General features: G+C 38.6%; 2 protein-coding genes and 1 non-coding gene across 4 annotated transcripts; 2 read left to right on the top strand and 1 right to left on the bottom strand.

Moving 5' to 3' along the window:
* Positions 1–31: 31 nt before the first annotated feature.
* On the bottom strand, positions 32–2,850 carry LOC109995181 (caprin-2). 2 transcript variants are annotated; one of them, XM_065950108.1, is made up of 4 exons: positions 2,347–2,850; positions 2,226–2,304; positions 1,849–1,980; positions 32–1,112 (listed from the first exon to the last, which is right to left on the bottom strand). In XM_065950108.1, exons 1-4 carry the CDS (start codon positions 2,542–2,544, stop codon positions 832–834), a joined length of 690 nt encoding a protein of 229 aa, XP_065806180.1. In that variant the 5' UTR covers positions 2,545–2,850; the 3' UTR covers positions 32–831. The 2 variants fall into 2 exon arrangements, with proteins under 2 accessions (XP_065806180.1, XP_020504479.2); XM_020648823.3 differs by having other exon boundaries at positions 2,226–2,846.
* A 4,695-nt stretch (positions 2,851–7,545) lies between these two features.
* Positions 7,546–12,625, top strand: LOC136176972 (complement C1q-like protein 2). The gene is made up of 3 exons (XM_020648819.3): positions 7,546–7,994; positions 10,975–11,100; positions 11,684–12,625. Exons 1-3 carry the CDS (start codon positions 7,601–7,603, stop codon positions 11,962–11,964), a joined length of 801 nt encoding a protein of 266 aa, XP_020504475.2. The 5' UTR covers positions 7,546–7,600; the 3' UTR covers positions 11,965–12,625.
* A 1,078-nt stretch (positions 12,626–13,703) lies between these two features.
* Positions 13,704–15,324, top strand: LOC109995183 (uncharacterized). The gene is made up of 3 exons (XR_010665098.1): positions 13,704–13,980; positions 14,126–14,257; positions 14,525–15,324. It is a non-coding gene; the product is annotated as an uncharacterized protein (transcript).
* Positions 15,325–15,374: the final 50 nt, after the last annotated feature.

The following is a 15,374-nucleotide window of genomic DNA, read 5'->3' on the forward strand; positions in this document are numbered from 1 at the left end:
TAACAAGGCAATAAATGAAGGGCAGACCACATTCAGAGAGTAAATTCATATTTTATCAAATTAAGATGGAATCGTTGTATTGTAAGTAACAAAATTACATCGCAGATTTTCATATCAGGAAGTTAAAGGAGCAATAGGTAACTTTGACACCTAGTGTTTAAAATAGGTATTGCAGTTCAAATTAAAAACATTGAATCGAGCTGTCTCGCCTCGCTCCCTCCTCCCTAGAGTCAAGGCATACGCAGGTTGCCATATACTGGACACAGTAGCTTCAGTGTTTAGGTGCAGCTCTGCATCGGTCTTGAAACCTTTCTGCATTCTAACCTCAAAACAGAAACAGACTATTCCGCACAGAAATCTAAACTTAGAGGAAGACATACTGGCTGCTGCGTTGTTGACAGAAAAGCCAGCACTTCAACTTAGCATGTTTCTTAAATGTCTGATCATATAGTAAGGTCATTTTATGATTTAATTCAGTAAATATCTTACAGATGGGACCTTTTTAAAAGAGTGAATCAAAAAGTTGATTCACCAAAAGGACATTTTTAAGTTTATGACTTGAGTCTGTTTATGGTTTTCAAATGACCTTAAAGAAATTATGAGATCTTGTAAATGAATGTTGGACCATCCTGCGCTTTGATTCACAAAACCTGAGTCATGTCAACTCTACAACCAACCAATGTGAGTGGGCAAGCAATTTCTGATTTCATTAACTTTTAATTAATTAAATGAAGCTAATCTCAAAATCAGAATTTCTATTTGATAATTAACAGAACATTTATAGATAATGGTAATAGACACATTTAAGAAGGAAAATTAGAGTATTGATTCTCACATTTGAGTGACCAAAGAACCACTAAAAGTCGTATAACCGGCGTTTCCCCAAACATGTGAATTTTGTGACAGGCGCACATACACTTGGTCTCCTTGCTGTAGATGAAGATACCCTGCGTTTCCTCCATTATCAGCAAAGTCGGTCTCTGTAGCGTGATCATGGGTAGAGAGTTTCACCTCAGAGTTCTTGTAGAGATGCAGAGATGTCTTATGTTCCTTTCCAGCATGAAAAAATATGGTGAAGTAATAAACACCTGCAACAGGTGCAGTGAAGATACCTGTGGGGATTACAGAAAATTAGAGCCTCACATGGTTGGACATAAAGCTCAGATCCATAAACAGAAACACACACTAAGGTCGAACTGGGACTAAAAAAAGAGCATTTTCTGCCAAGTCTTGTCCTGAATTACTCGTACATAATCCAACCATAACTTGCAGTCCCCTCTCGTGGACCTCAGCGTATGTTCAAGCAGGAAGACTTGTTATATCCTCTCACACATTCATTCGTTATTCTTCATTCAACATTGACACTCCCTCTCTCCCCCTGCTCTGGTTATCAGCTGATTGGGCGCGCAGTTTACACTTCAAGTTATAAACCAACCAGATTCTGCCATGACCTCCACTGACCAATCCTTCTGTCTGCTGTCATATTTTAAAAATCGCCGTCAGTTTGTCATTCCAGTTTGATTGCTGCGACTCTCCTCCACCCCAGTCAGCTCCTTCCCATCTATCTAAACAGTGTTCATGACATTCAATGTCCACTCCTCATCACATCCTGCATACTTCCATCACCACCACCAGTGTCTAGACTCCATCCAGCTGCTGGCCTCACTTCCCCTCCGAGAACATGAAGTCATCATGTCGGATGCTAATCATCAAAGAAATTGCACATTTATGTTTTCCTAAACTGGTAAACACATTAATTATCACTTTGAATTAGATTTCACCCAAATGAAATGGTGCAAGAGCAACAACAAAACAAAAAAACATTTCAGGTAAGTGAGTGAGTCTTACCTGTGGCTGCATTGTAGGCGTTTCCAATGTTTGTAATCACTGTTTTGTAGATTAAAGTTGTGTCTGTGGTGAAAGGTCCAATGTGTTTTTTTCCTTCTCCTACCGCTGTACTGAAGATCACCTTGGTTCGTTCTGTTTCAAACAAAATATTACAATGATACCAACTTGTAAAAGATTAATCAAATCCTCTTGTAAAAATGACATCATCCATTATTTCTATGTTGATGAAGTGGTTAAAAGACTCCAGAAACCATGTTAGTTAGGACCTGTCTGTGTGGAGACACAGAGTGCCTGATTCACTAAGAAAAGATTATGGCCACTGATAGCGGCATTATTTACACAATTTAAAAATAATTTCCAATTAAACCTCACTTTACCTTTGTTCTTCAGTTCCAGAATTTGACTTTCACTGTTCTGCAGCCTGGTTTCACTGTTCTGCAGCTTGGTTTCACTGACCTGCAGCCTGGTTTCACTGTTCTGCAGCTTTGTTTCACTGACCTGCAGCCTGGTTTCACTGTCCTGCAGCCTGGTTTCACTGTCCTGCAGCCTGGTTTCCAAAGATTTGATTTTTTCTGACATGGCACCAACCTCTTTCAGGAGATTACACATGTCAGGAAAGCATGACTGTGTTTCAGGATCATTGGCACCCTCCTCAGCCAAAGACAAGCCACAGAACAGCAAAAGAAACCAGAGCATGTCGGATAAAAATCTTCAAGTTAGTTAAAAGAAAACGAGTCTCTCCGTTATCTACCCCTGACTGATTCGATCCCCCTGGCTGCTGGACTGATATTTATTTGTGACCTGACAATTTCTAACACCCCCTTTGAATCAAGGCTGATTATGCAACAAGAAAACAATATTAACTCCATTCACTGGCAATCAGATAACCTTTGATATCCCACAGAAATGTCAATAAAATGTTCCTAAGTTCATCACAGAGCTCACCATCACTATGAGAAGAGTCATGTGATTTAAGAGGCTTGAACGGTAATCGACCAAGAATTAAACTTACAGAACCATCTTTACTCTTAACTATGAAACTATTGCTTTGGTGCATAAATACAAGTTGTTTGTACAATTCAGGCCAGCAGACAATAACTTTTTCACCAGGCCAACTGGAAAAATAGCCTCCAAACATCTTAAATGCATGTCCTACTGTAGATACAGTGCTTTCATCAGAAGTGGATCATGTATTCTGTTAGGCTACATTCACATAGTCTGAAATACACACATGCACAAACAGGATGATCCTATGGACATGCTCTAATGGAGAGATGTAAGGGTGGGGAGCTCCTGGGCTGCTGGTGGTGGTGGTGGGGTCGGTGAGTTGTTCAGGGGAAACTCATCAGTCCTCAGGAAGTGAACTGGCATCTCTCTCCATCTACTGGACCATTTCCTACTCTTGGTCCGAACCAGGTGTTGGGCCACGCAGGCTTAGGACAGTCAAACAATGGACTTGGGCCTGCACCCCTGTGGGAATTCTCATTTGAGTGATTCACTGATATCACAAGGAAGCCTAAAAGGACTCCTTATCTCAGAATTCCCTGCGGTACTTCACACCTACGCGTGAAGTAAGGGGGGACCGGAACCTCTCTCTCCTCATTGGAGGAGATCTGAGGTAGACCCCCCATGGAGCAGGCCAGGCTACAAAGCTCCAAGACTTCCATTGCTCTCTCTCTTTCCACGCGCTGACTTCTAGTGTTCGGAGACACAAGCTCACCTCCTGTTTCCTGCAACAATCTTCCTTTGTGTAAGTTTTTTTTTGGCGTGTAGGTAATCCGCGGCCGACAGTGTTCTAAATTCTGAGCTCGGATTGTCCAGTGAACGCATCTCAGTTTCTCGGAGAGCGTCAGACTATAACAGATTATCAGAAAGATAACGGTCTTATTCCATCCTGCAACGAAAGGACATCAAAGGACATCTTTCCACTCGACGGAGAACCAACGAAGCCGCTCTCGCCGTAAGGTACCCTCGCCACCATCAGACGCCTCTGCACCAGGATGGACAGAAGATCTGCTCCATCGCCGGACTCTTTTCCTTTCACCAAGCGATTCACAAGTGAGGCTTAATTAGGTCTGGGCAGAATTAGCTTTAGAGAGTGTTTTTATCAATTGTTGATCGAAGCAGAAAATTTAATTTTTGTCTTTGCTGGACCGCTGCGTCCTGAGTTTTACCTGTTTAAACTCTTGTTGTTCCCGTTTCGGACCGCTGCGTCCTATATGTGTTTAGCGTAACAGCTTTATAACCGGGTATTACTCTTCTGATCAGAAAGAATTCGGCCATTGGTTTGTTTCTGTGAATGAAGGGAATTACTCGAGTTGTGGCGCGGGAGTCGGACTGTGATCCGGCCTCTTCGGGCACGCATTTCTCTTTTATTTCTCTTTCATCCTCTTTTATTTCCCCTTCTACAAACACACACACATATTCCCGTGTAAACGTACGTTTGGGGACTAACTCCACCACCGCGCAATTACGCACATAGGCCACACACACACCCAGAGATCTATTCACTCACAGCCATCCAGACGCCTCAGAGACACAGATCATGTAGGGCCGAACTCGGTCTCTTTTAGACATTAAGGCCACATTTAGGTCTCTGTTAGGTTTGCGCCATCGGAAGGGCGACCACGTGGGTACGAAGCAATCTCCCCAGACAACGCACAAATTCACAAAGTTCATCTTCCAATTTAATTCAAGGATTTGTCACCTTCCCTCTTGAATGATGGGATCTCTCTGGCTGGTTTTAGCTGTTGTTTAATGAGAACCTGTTAATTTCCAACATCTATTTGACATGTAGCTAGCAAAAGAAACCAGAGCATGTCGGAAAAAAATCTTCAAGTTAGTTAAAAGAAAACAAGTCTCTCCGTTATCTACCCCTAACTGATTTGATCCCCCTGGCTGCTGGCCTAATACTTTGTTGTGACTTGTAAATTTTTAACATCCCCTTTTGAATCAAGGCTGATTATGCAATAAGAAAACAATATTATCTTCATTTACTTTCTCCACTTACTGGCAATCAGTTAATCTTTGATATCCCAGAGAAATGTCAATAAAACTGTCCATGCTGTGCTTTGGTTCTGTGCCCATTCCTGTCAGCACCTGTGTGTTCGATCGGACTAATAGCTGTTTGTCTGCTCTGATTTATGTCACTTTGTATGACAGCGTCTGATAACTAAAATGTAGAATTGTAGGACTACGGATAGATTGCCAAGGATCTTTGTCACTGGTTACCCTTCTCATCAGGAGCTATTGACTGCACCTGTGATGTTGTCTCGCAGCTGATGACTGATGACAATCAGCTTGGCTGGAAGTTTATATTGGGAGGTTTAAGTGTCCATGCTCAATTGGTTTGTATGTCTCCATAGAGTCGGCACCATCAGTTGGCTTACGATGTTTTCTTTTTAAATGAAATTCTCAGTTGTGTGTGTGTTTTGAAAACATGTTTTTCTTTATGCCATTGGTGGCACTTTCAATCACCCCTCTGTTCATTGACCTCCACTTCTCTCTTTGTTTTGGCTCAAATTCATGTCTGCCTGTCGTTTTTGACAGAATCAGGGCTGTATCCTTTGGCCACCTGGCTTATAAATATATGACTGTCCTGATTACTAAGTTCATTCAAAATTCACGTGACCAGGACCTCTGTCGCATGACATCTTAAATGTATTTAAACACCTGTTGTGTCTCTGGCAATGATGTCCTAATATAATATTTTACAACTAACAAACCTAACAACTCGGCCACCAGCGCCCCAGGAAGGGTCAAGTCAACTGTAAACTGTGTAACAATTTCAGATCACTGTAGTGCTCTATGAACAAAGCATTCATAGAGTGAAAAAGCTGATATTTGAATTACTTTTCAATCAGTAATTATCTGAAAGCAGATATAAATAATGGGTTTCTACTTCAGATTATGCTCTGTTGCTGCTAAACCTATACAGTAGAAAAAATGAATTGCTCTGTCGTGCTGTACTTGCTCTACACAGCAGAGGGTGCTGTTCTTCATCAAACAAATTGCTTCTATTGAAAAACTGACCTAAATACTTAATGATAATTGTCTGGTATGAAGAGGTTAGAATAATGGGTGGAACAAACACTCAACAGTACATTAACATTTCTATGTCTGTACATATGAATTAAAATCTATCTCTGCATTATGCAGATTTTTGAAGTGTGTTCAATTTGTGAGTTTTGCAAACAAAAGGGATTGAGAAATTTGAAACCAGGACTCAAGGCAAACAGCCGGAAGTTCAGAGTCGGACAAACTGATTTCAGGGGGTGGGACCTCCCAGGCCAACCCTCTGGACACGCCCTTTTGTAGAACATGGAAATGTTCAATTCATAAATGGAACAATAAAAGTATCTTGGGGATAAGACTTGTGTAAATCAGTGTACTTCTTGTGATGAAAGATACAACAGAAAAAAACAGATAAAACACAAAACAAAAAACACCAACCAGAATTTACATTTTTAGACACTTCAAATCCATTATTACCCCTTTACCTTTTCTGAAGATTATTTCCGTTGATGATTAAAATGAATGCACACAAACATTTACAATTGTTATAGTGACTTACCACTTAGTTTATTTTAATTTTAACAGTCTACTCGACATCCATCTCTCAACCTTGACTGAGCAGAAAATAACTAAAGGTGGTAATGACATCATTTCCCCAAACATGAGCGTTTGCATCCAGGCGAAATCAGAAATTGCTTGCCCAATCACATTGGTTGGTTGTAGAGTTGACGTGACTCAGGTTTTGTGAATCAAAGCGCAGGATGGTCCAACATTCATTTACGAGATCTCATAATTTCTTTAAGGTCATTTGAAAAACAAAAACAGACTCAAGTCATAAACTTAAAAATGTCCTTTTGGTGAATCAACCTTTTAATTCATTATTTTTTAAAGGTCCCATCTGTAAGATATTTACTGAATTAAATCATAAAATGACCTTACTATATGATCAGACATTAAAGAAACATGCTAAGTTGAAGTGCTGGCTTTTCTGTCAACAACGCAGCAGCCAGTATGTCCTACTCCTAAGTTTGGATTTCTGTGCGGAATAGTCTGTTTCTGTTTTGAGGTTAGAATGCAGAAAGGTTTCAAGACCGATGCAGAGCTGCACCTAAACACTGAAGCTACTGTGTCCAGTATATGGCAACCTGCGTATGCCTTGGCTCTAGGGAGGAGGGAGCGAGGCGAGACAGCTCTATTCAATGTTTTGAATTTGGACTGCAGTACCTATTTTAAACACTAGGTGTAAAAGTTACCTATTGCTCCTTTAACTTCCTGATATGAAAATCTGCGATGTAATTTTGTTACTTACAATACAACGATTCCATCTTAATTTGATAAAATATGAATTTACTCTTTGAATGTGGTCTGCCCTTCATTTATTGCCTTGTTACTCTTCCTATCATACCTGACTTTCTTTCTTGAAATAATTGTCATTTTATTGAAATGATGCTTGAATTAAACAATAAACATACTGAAGACAAGATTAAACTTGCCTGGTGAGACAAATCTCTCTGCATTGCACAACAAAGACAAAAAACTTCCATTGACTGTAAAATCATTTTTCTTTATTGCTACTATTGAGCCTTACCTATATAAAGTTTGATAACACATGACATAAGAGAGCTACGTGTAAGACTGGTTGTTAAACATTAACTGGTCATCATGAAAATATATATAATCACAGCGATAGAGCATGTCAGACAGAGTTAAAGTGACCTTGTCTTGAATCAACTTCACAATGAAGTCTACTTGTTTGTGGGTTTTATTGCTGTTGTGTGGCTTGACTTCAGCCGAGGTTGGTGAGAATGCTGTTGAAACACGTTCATGCTTTCCTGATATGTGTGATCTTCTGAGAGAGTTCGGATCCATGGCAGAAAAACTCAAAGTTATGGAAACCAGGCTGCAGGACAGTGAAACCAGGCTGCAGGACAGTGAAACCAGGCTGCAGGACAGTGAAACCAGGCTACAGATCAGTGAAACCAGGCTGAAGATGACTGAAACCAGGCTGCAGGACAGTGAAACCAGGCTACAGATCAGTGAAACCAGGTTGCAGAACAGTGAAGCCAGGCTGAAAATTGGTGAAACCAGGATAAATGACAGTGAACACCAGATTCTTGATCTGAAGAGCAAAGGTAAGGTGAACTGGTAACACTTTATGTTAAGGTGCATATAATAAGCATTAATAACAGGTGATAAGTCACTTATAAGACCTTATTAGATTCTTATTAACAAAAATAAGACTAAATAAGTGTTAATATAGGCATAATTAACACATTTATTATGTCTTATAAGACACTTATAGGCTCTTATTAGAAATGTACTGACACTTTATATACCGTCATAAACATTAAAAAAATGTTTATTAACATTATTAAGACTTCATGAGTGTTAATTAAACTATGGCTTGTAAGATATTAATTAACACATTAATTAACACAGAAACTTGTTTATAGACCACTTATCAACGTTCAGAAGATGTTTATTGACATTGATAAGACTTTATTAGGTTCATATTAATGCCTTATAAACGTTAATAAATACTTTATTATGCACTTTTTAAGAGTTAATAAAGCTCCTCTGCAGGCACTGGATCTAAAGTGGGAACACTGCTTATAAAGATGAATAAATACTTTATTATGCACTTATTAACAGCTCAGTGGGAACAGGGTCCAACTTTTAAGTAAACGCAGAAACAAAAAGGAGGTCTATTGAACTTCCACTCAAACAGTTTTAAAAAAAAAATGCTTCTACAAATACAAGTATTATCTTTAACATTAACTGTAAACAACATTATGAAAACACTTGGTGTGTTGTAGCTACCAACATATCTGATCAAATTCAGGGAAAAAGCACTGTTGTTTTTAACCCATGTTACTGTAAATAAAGTGTTGAAGGTGGACAAACATCAGAAGACTAGGACACCTTGAGCCCAAGGTCTGAATACCAGTCAAGAGACGCACACACAAATACATTTTCAAACTTTGTATGTAAGGAACACAAATACTGCAGATCAAGATTACAATATACAATTTACTAATGCAATTAACAACTTAATTAATAAAGTGTGCACATGAAATAAAACAAACATTTGAAGTGTCTCATCCCTGTCTTTTTCGTTGGGGTTCAATCCAGGTGTATGTTTCTGTTTAATCTGTGCTTCTGCTCTATGAAGTAGCGAAGGAAGATCTTCCTTAGAAGAAACAGTCTTCTTAGTCCCACTTGAGGTCTCGAAGGTTGGGCTCACTATCCACTTAGCTGCTCACAGTTCTATGGTGGATGGTCTTGTCAGTGGATGGTCTTCTGGATGAGCCGCCTTTTACAAAAACCTGACCTACAGACAGGTCACACCGCCCTCATCAAGATAAACATGCACGTCAGCATCAACACAGGCTTCATCTCAATTTAAGCACTTAGCATTTAACACCAAATATTAAAATAACATCTGTTTTTATTCACAATTTTCCATTAGCACAAAAAAGGTTAAAGCTTTTCAATTTATTCAATCAATTTACTTTTGAGCTTTTTATTGATTAGACAACATAGGACACTGTAATAACTGTACTATGAAACACTGAAGTTCTGTGTGAGAGACTCCACAAAAGAGAGTGAAATTATCAGAAGAGGAAAAACTTTCATCATAACTTGCATTAAACTATTCCTTACTTATTTACATACATACTGTGGCTAAGCTACTTTCACCCTTCATGGTGTCAAACTTTTGCTCTTACAGATCACAAAAAGCCTGAATAAATACAACACAAAAGCAAACTGATTAGCATTGGCATATGACATTTTACATGTATCTTGTTTGCATCGCGGCTAATGCTAATTGCACATTTTGGGCTCATCTTGAAGACCATCCATCAACAAGAGCATCCACCATAGAACTGTGAGCAGCTAACTGGATAGTGAGCCAAACCTTCGAGACCTCAAGTGAGATTAAGAAGACTGTTTCTTCAAGATCTTCCTTCGTTACTTCATAGAGCAGAAGCACAGATTAAACAGAAACACACACCTGGATTGAACCCCAACGAAAAAGACAGGGCATGGACACTTCATATGTTTGTTTTATTTCATGTGCACACTTTATTAATTAAGTTGTTAATTGCATTAGTAAATTGTATATTGTATTCTTGACCTGCAATATTTGTGTTCCTTACATGCAAAGTTTGAAAGTGTATTCGTGTGTGCGTCTCTTGACTGGTATTCAGACCTTGGGCTCAAGGTGTCCTAGTCTTCTGATGTTTGTCCACTTTCAACACTTTATTTACAGTAACATGGGTTAAAAACAACAATGCCTTTTCCCTGAATTTGATCAGATATGTTGGTAGCTACGACACACCAAGTGTATTCATAATGTTGTTTACAGTTAACGTTAAAGATACTATTTGTATTTGTAGTAGCATTTTTTTTTTTCAAAAACTGTTTGAATGTTAGTTCAACAGACCTCCTTTTTGTTTCTGCGTTTACTTGAAAGTTGGACCCTGTTCCCACTGAGCTGTTAATAAGTGCATAATAAAGTATTTAATAATCGTTATAAGTAGTGTTCCCACTTTAGAGCCAGTACCTTCAGAGGAGCTTTATTAACTCTTAATAAGTGCATAATAAAGTATTTATTAACCTTTATAAGGCAATAATATGAACCTAATAAAGTCTTATCAATGTCAATAAACATCTTCTGAATGTTGATAAGTGGTCTATAAACAAGTTTCTGTGTTAATTAATATCTTACAAGCCAATTATAAAATAATTAATAGTTTAATTAACACTCATGAAGTCTTATTAATGTTAATAAACAGATTATTAATGTTTATGACGGTATATAAAGGTAAAAGGTATATAAAGACATAATAAATGTGTTAATTATGCCTATATTAACACTTATTTAGTCTTATTTGTGTTAATAAGAATCTAATAAGGTCTTATAAGTGAATTATTAGCTGTTATTAATGCTTATTATAAGCACCTTAATATATATAAGTGTTACCGGTGAATTTTAAACAAAACAATTCCTCCAAATTGAACCCCCAACCCTAACCCATGGTTTGCAATGGATACTGAAAGATCCATCCATCCATTAATCAATTAATATTGTTGTAATACTTTGAACAGAGAGAACCAAGGTGATCTTCAGTGCAGCGATAGGTAGTGCAGCCGTTGGACCCTTCAACACAGACACAACTTTAGTCTACAGAACAGTGATCACAAACCTCGGCAACGCCTACAATTCAGCCACAGGTAACACTCTGTTCAATAGATTTTTGCTGTTGAATCTGAATTCATGTGACAGTTTACACAAAGTATCATTTAAAGCAACTCTGCCTCAACATCAAAGAACGCACAATAACATATAAGATTTCAGATAAGTACTCACTTTTTCATTCACGCACAACTAACTTATGGAGTGATTACTCTGCACACTGATGGCCCATCTGTCATCGGCTGACACTGTACCACACTGCTCATTACTACATGATGTAATTCACTATATCACCAGCAGGTGACACCCCTCTACTATTGAGCATAATAACATCACATAATATATATATAACATATAATATAAAGGCAAAACCTTGACATGCAACTTTGGGGCCTTTTCCACAGTACCCATTTTAAACACTATAAGTCAGAGTTACATATTGCTCCTTTAACTTCCTGACGTCAAAATCTGCTATGTTGTTTAGCTAGTTACAGTATAATGAATACGTCTAAATTTGATGTATTATTTTATTTTACTCTCTGAATTTGGTGTGTGTTTGTGTGAATGAATCTGCCCTGTGTGCCGAACAATGAAAGGTTCAATTTTCTTTTATCCCCACAGGTATCTTCACTGCACCTGTTGCAGGTGTTTATTACTTCACCATCTTTTGTCATAGTGGAGGTGACCATACAACATCTCTGAATCTCTACAAGAACTCCCAGATGATGGTTGCAATCCGTGATTACCCTACAGGGACCGACCAATCTGATAATGGAGGAAACGCAGTGTTCCTTCAGCTGCAGCCAGGAGACCATGTGTATGTGGTCCTGGGTATAAATACTCATGTTTGGGGAAACGACTACGTTACGATTTTTAGTGGTTCTTTGGTCACTCAAATGTGAGAATTAATACTCTGCTCTTCCCTACATAAATGTATCCATTATACCATTATATTTGAAATGTGATAAAAAAGAAAGATGTTGATTATCAAATACAAAATCTGATATTCATTAGCCTTCTTGTATCACCGCTTAGCTGGACAGAATATAACAACCCCGGGCAGGAAGTCAGACAAGGAAACGCACAGAGCGCACTCGCGATCATATTTTTCATCACTTTATCAACATTACGTCAAAACAGGCACCAAAAGAACTACAAATCATCCTCAGAAAGACAGAGCAACATGTTGTTTGCATGTTTTTCTCTTTATTCCCCGTGTGATCTTGTATTTCTCCTGTGATGTGTGTACAGCTGCTCATGGCTGCTCTCCGCTGTGCTCACGTTCCAGAAGCAGATGCAGTGGGGCAGAACGTTTCTTAGAATGCCTTGTTTTGTTCTATGCTGACGACATACAGTACTTGTTACCTGGATCGTTGGTTTCCAGCCTGGGGTCTGGATCCCCTAACCTAAGTGGGTGCGATAAAGATCTTGGGGGGTTGGTTGGGGGTGAGGCTTTGTCTGCTCTCAGGTTATCAATTAGGATTTGCAGTTTGCCACAAAGGTGTTGTGTGTTAGCCTATTCTGTTGGGATTGTATCAATAAAAACAACTACAATTATGTTCATTTTTGACTGCTATGCATCTTTTTTTTCCATGTGGGTCCTAGGGCAGTTGGAGGGCAAACCCTTTCTTTAGATTAAGGGGGGGCCTCCAAACTTTTTTATATCTCAAATACTAAATGGTAAAACTTCACTGTAATCTTCAGTAAATACAAATTATTCACATAATGTAAAGTTTGTATTCCCCTACAGGATTATAAACACAGAGGAAAATACTGTCAATACACGCTCATACACACATCAAACTAAGCAGAAAACCCTGGTGTTCAACTTTGTTTTTGGGATGGTATACGGTCAGAGCTTTCCAGTATCTTTTTGTAGTTTAAAAGCTGAAAATCAATTATTGTCATCCAGATAATGTTTCATGTCTAACTTCCTTCTCGGTGTTTTGGAAAAAGTCAGCAGACCCCAAAGTTAATTTTTAAATCAGAAACCAAATGTGCAGCCAGGGAGGTTAAAGTGATGTTGTCGACAACTTTCAGTGTGATAGTTTGGTCATTCAAACATGAAAACTTACCAAACTCATGGGGAGACAGAAACAATTGTTGTGCTTATGCTGTATCCAATCTTGCCAGGATATCTCAGAAACCTCATGTCAAATCAGTTACACACTTAAAATGGATTAACGATACATTAAAAAGAAATAATGCAATCATATCCCAATACCATAAATCAGCACAAGTAATGCTTATCTATTGGAAGGCCATTACTGTTTAGTCCCCTGCTTGTAGTAATGAAGCAGTGATATCCAGAGTACGGAGAGTTTATTTAGTCTTTTTCTTATTTTACTGCCTTAAGCATCTTGAATAAACTTTGAATTGGTATGTCATTCAAAGGAATAAAACTTGCCATTGTCAGATCCATAAAAAGCGGACAATTTCCTTGAGCCCTACAGTAATGATCAATAAAATTGGTTGTCCAGTAAACTCTTTCCCTTCCTCATTGCCAATCCACTGAATGGAAAAGTTGAGCATTATATCCTTGACATTATTAAAAGACAAGTAAAACATGGGTCTGATCCAGAGGTAAATATTAACAAGTCATAAATAAAAGCCAAGAGAAGACTCATATGAGTCAGAGTAAAGGTGACGGCACAGCCTTGTACTAACTTGGAAGATGACTTTTGCAAACGTGTGCATTTCCTTGCTGTTATGTGGCTTGATTTCAGCCCAGGATTACGGGCACTCCGATCACATAAATGAAACTATTGAAGCATATTCATATTGTCCTGATATGTGTGATCTTCTGGGAAAGTTTGGTGCCATGACAGAAAAATTCAGAGACATGCAAACCAGGCTGATGAACACTGAAAGCAGGCTGATGGACAGTGAAAATGAGATTCTGAAGCTGAGGAACAAAGGTAATTAAAGAACTGTTTGGATTAAATGTATTTAAAGGACATTCCAATATTTAAGAACAAATACATAATGCCCCTTGTTTTGTTTCAAGAGGACTCTGGACATACTTTCCAAGGTAACACCATCATAATGTTTTGTTTTGCATAGAAAGAACCAAGGCGATATTCAGTGCGGCAACAGGGGGAGGCGACAGAGCCATTGGACCGTACAACACAGACGTAACTTTAATCTACAGAAAAGTGATCGCAAACATCGGGAACGCCTACAATGCAGCCACAGGTAATCCTCAACTGCAGCATATAGATAAGTCAAATTAATACAAAATAAATATTGATAAACTTGGTGTACGTGCTTGCATTTGCCTACATGTATTACAAACAACTGGACAGACCGACACATCTAAGTACAAGGAACTGTTTTTATATTCACTTCAGGTGCTTGTGCTTCTACCTGTCACACCTGGCATAGTGTTTGTATTTGTGTGTGAGAGTGTGTGCATGAGCATGAGCAAACAAGAAAGAGACTAATTCTCTGGTGTTTCCACAGGTATCTTCACTGCACCTGTTCCAGGTGTTTATTACTTCACTTTCTTCTGTCATGCTGGAGGGGGATATAAAGTGATGCTGTTTCTCTTCAAGAATGGCGAAAAGATTGTAGGGATCCATGATCACCCCTCGAACTGGGACACAGCTGATAATGGAGGAAACGCAGTGTTCCTCCAGCTGCAGCAAAGAGACCAGGTGTATGTAAGCATGCCTGCAAATTCACATGTTTGGGGAGGTGACTATGTTACAACTTTCAGTGGTTCTTTGGTCACTCAGATGTGAGAATTGAAAAACTGTTTTTTCCCAGACACAAGATTTTTAATATAATCATATTTTAAAATTTGAGGAAAAGCATGCTGTTGGCAATTGAATACAACACCTGATAATATTGACAAGCTTTCTGAAATACTCGCTTCTATATTCAGTTCTGTGTGTTTAAAAATGAACCAAGTGTTCCAAGTGTCAGAAATCACAAATCATTTGGCTGAGTTTTTACAAAACTCTGGTGTTACCCGTCCAAAAGCAAGACCTTGTATGGTTTTCTATGAAGTCAGTGAAAACATTTCACCTCAAGGATTTTTTTTCATGGATATATGCAGGGGCGTAATCAGAGGGGTGGCCAGGGGTGGCATGGGCCCCCCTAGAAATCCGATTGGGCACCCAGTTGCCACCCCAAAAATCCAAAACTGTAATTGGCTATTTCCCTGTCAGAGGCGGGACTTATGTTAAAACCAAATGTTAGTTATTTTGTGCAAAACTGCCAGTATTTTTTTTTTTACAAATCAATGTAGCATATTTTCTTTGGTTTGTACTTTAAATTGTAATTAAAAATTTTGCACATCAGTTTCAAG

Source organism: Labrus bergylta, chromosome 22, assembly GCF_963930695.1.
Source record: "Labrus bergylta chromosome 22, fLabBer1.1, whole genome shotgun sequence".
Classification (NCBI taxonomy): Eukaryota; Metazoa; Chordata; class Actinopteri; order Labriformes; family Labridae; genus Labrus; species Labrus bergylta.

What these genes read in the sequence shown, in the direction of transcription:
- LOC109995181 (XM_020648823.3), bottom strand. Translation starts at nt 2,544, where the DNA reads ATGCTCTGGTTTCTTTTGCTGTTCTGTGGCTTGTCTTTGGCTGAGGAG. An exon ending in TCTGGAACTGAAGAACAAAG is followed by an intron (nt 1,981 to 2,225) that starts GTAAAGTGAGGT and finishes TGTTTGAAACAG; the next exon opens with AACGAACCAAGGTGATCTTC. An exon ending in CGCCTACAATGCAGCCACAG is followed by an intron (nt 1,113 to 1,848) that starts GTAAGACTCACT and finishes TAATCCCCACAG; the next exon opens with GTATCTTCACTGCACCTGTT.
- LOC136176972 (XM_020648819.3), top strand. Translation starts at nt 7,601, where the DNA reads ATGAAGTCTACTTGTTTGTGGGTTTTATTGCTGTTGTGTGGCTTGACT. An exon ending in TCTTGATCTGAAGAGCAAAG is followed by an intron (nt 7,995 to 10,974) that starts GTAAGGTGAACT and finishes TACTTTGAACAG; the next exon opens with AGAGAACCAAGGTGATCTTC. An exon ending in CGCCTACAATTCAGCCACAG is followed by an intron (nt 11,101 to 11,683) that starts GTAACACTCTGT and finishes TTATCCCCACAG; the next exon opens with GTATCTTCACTGCACCTGTT.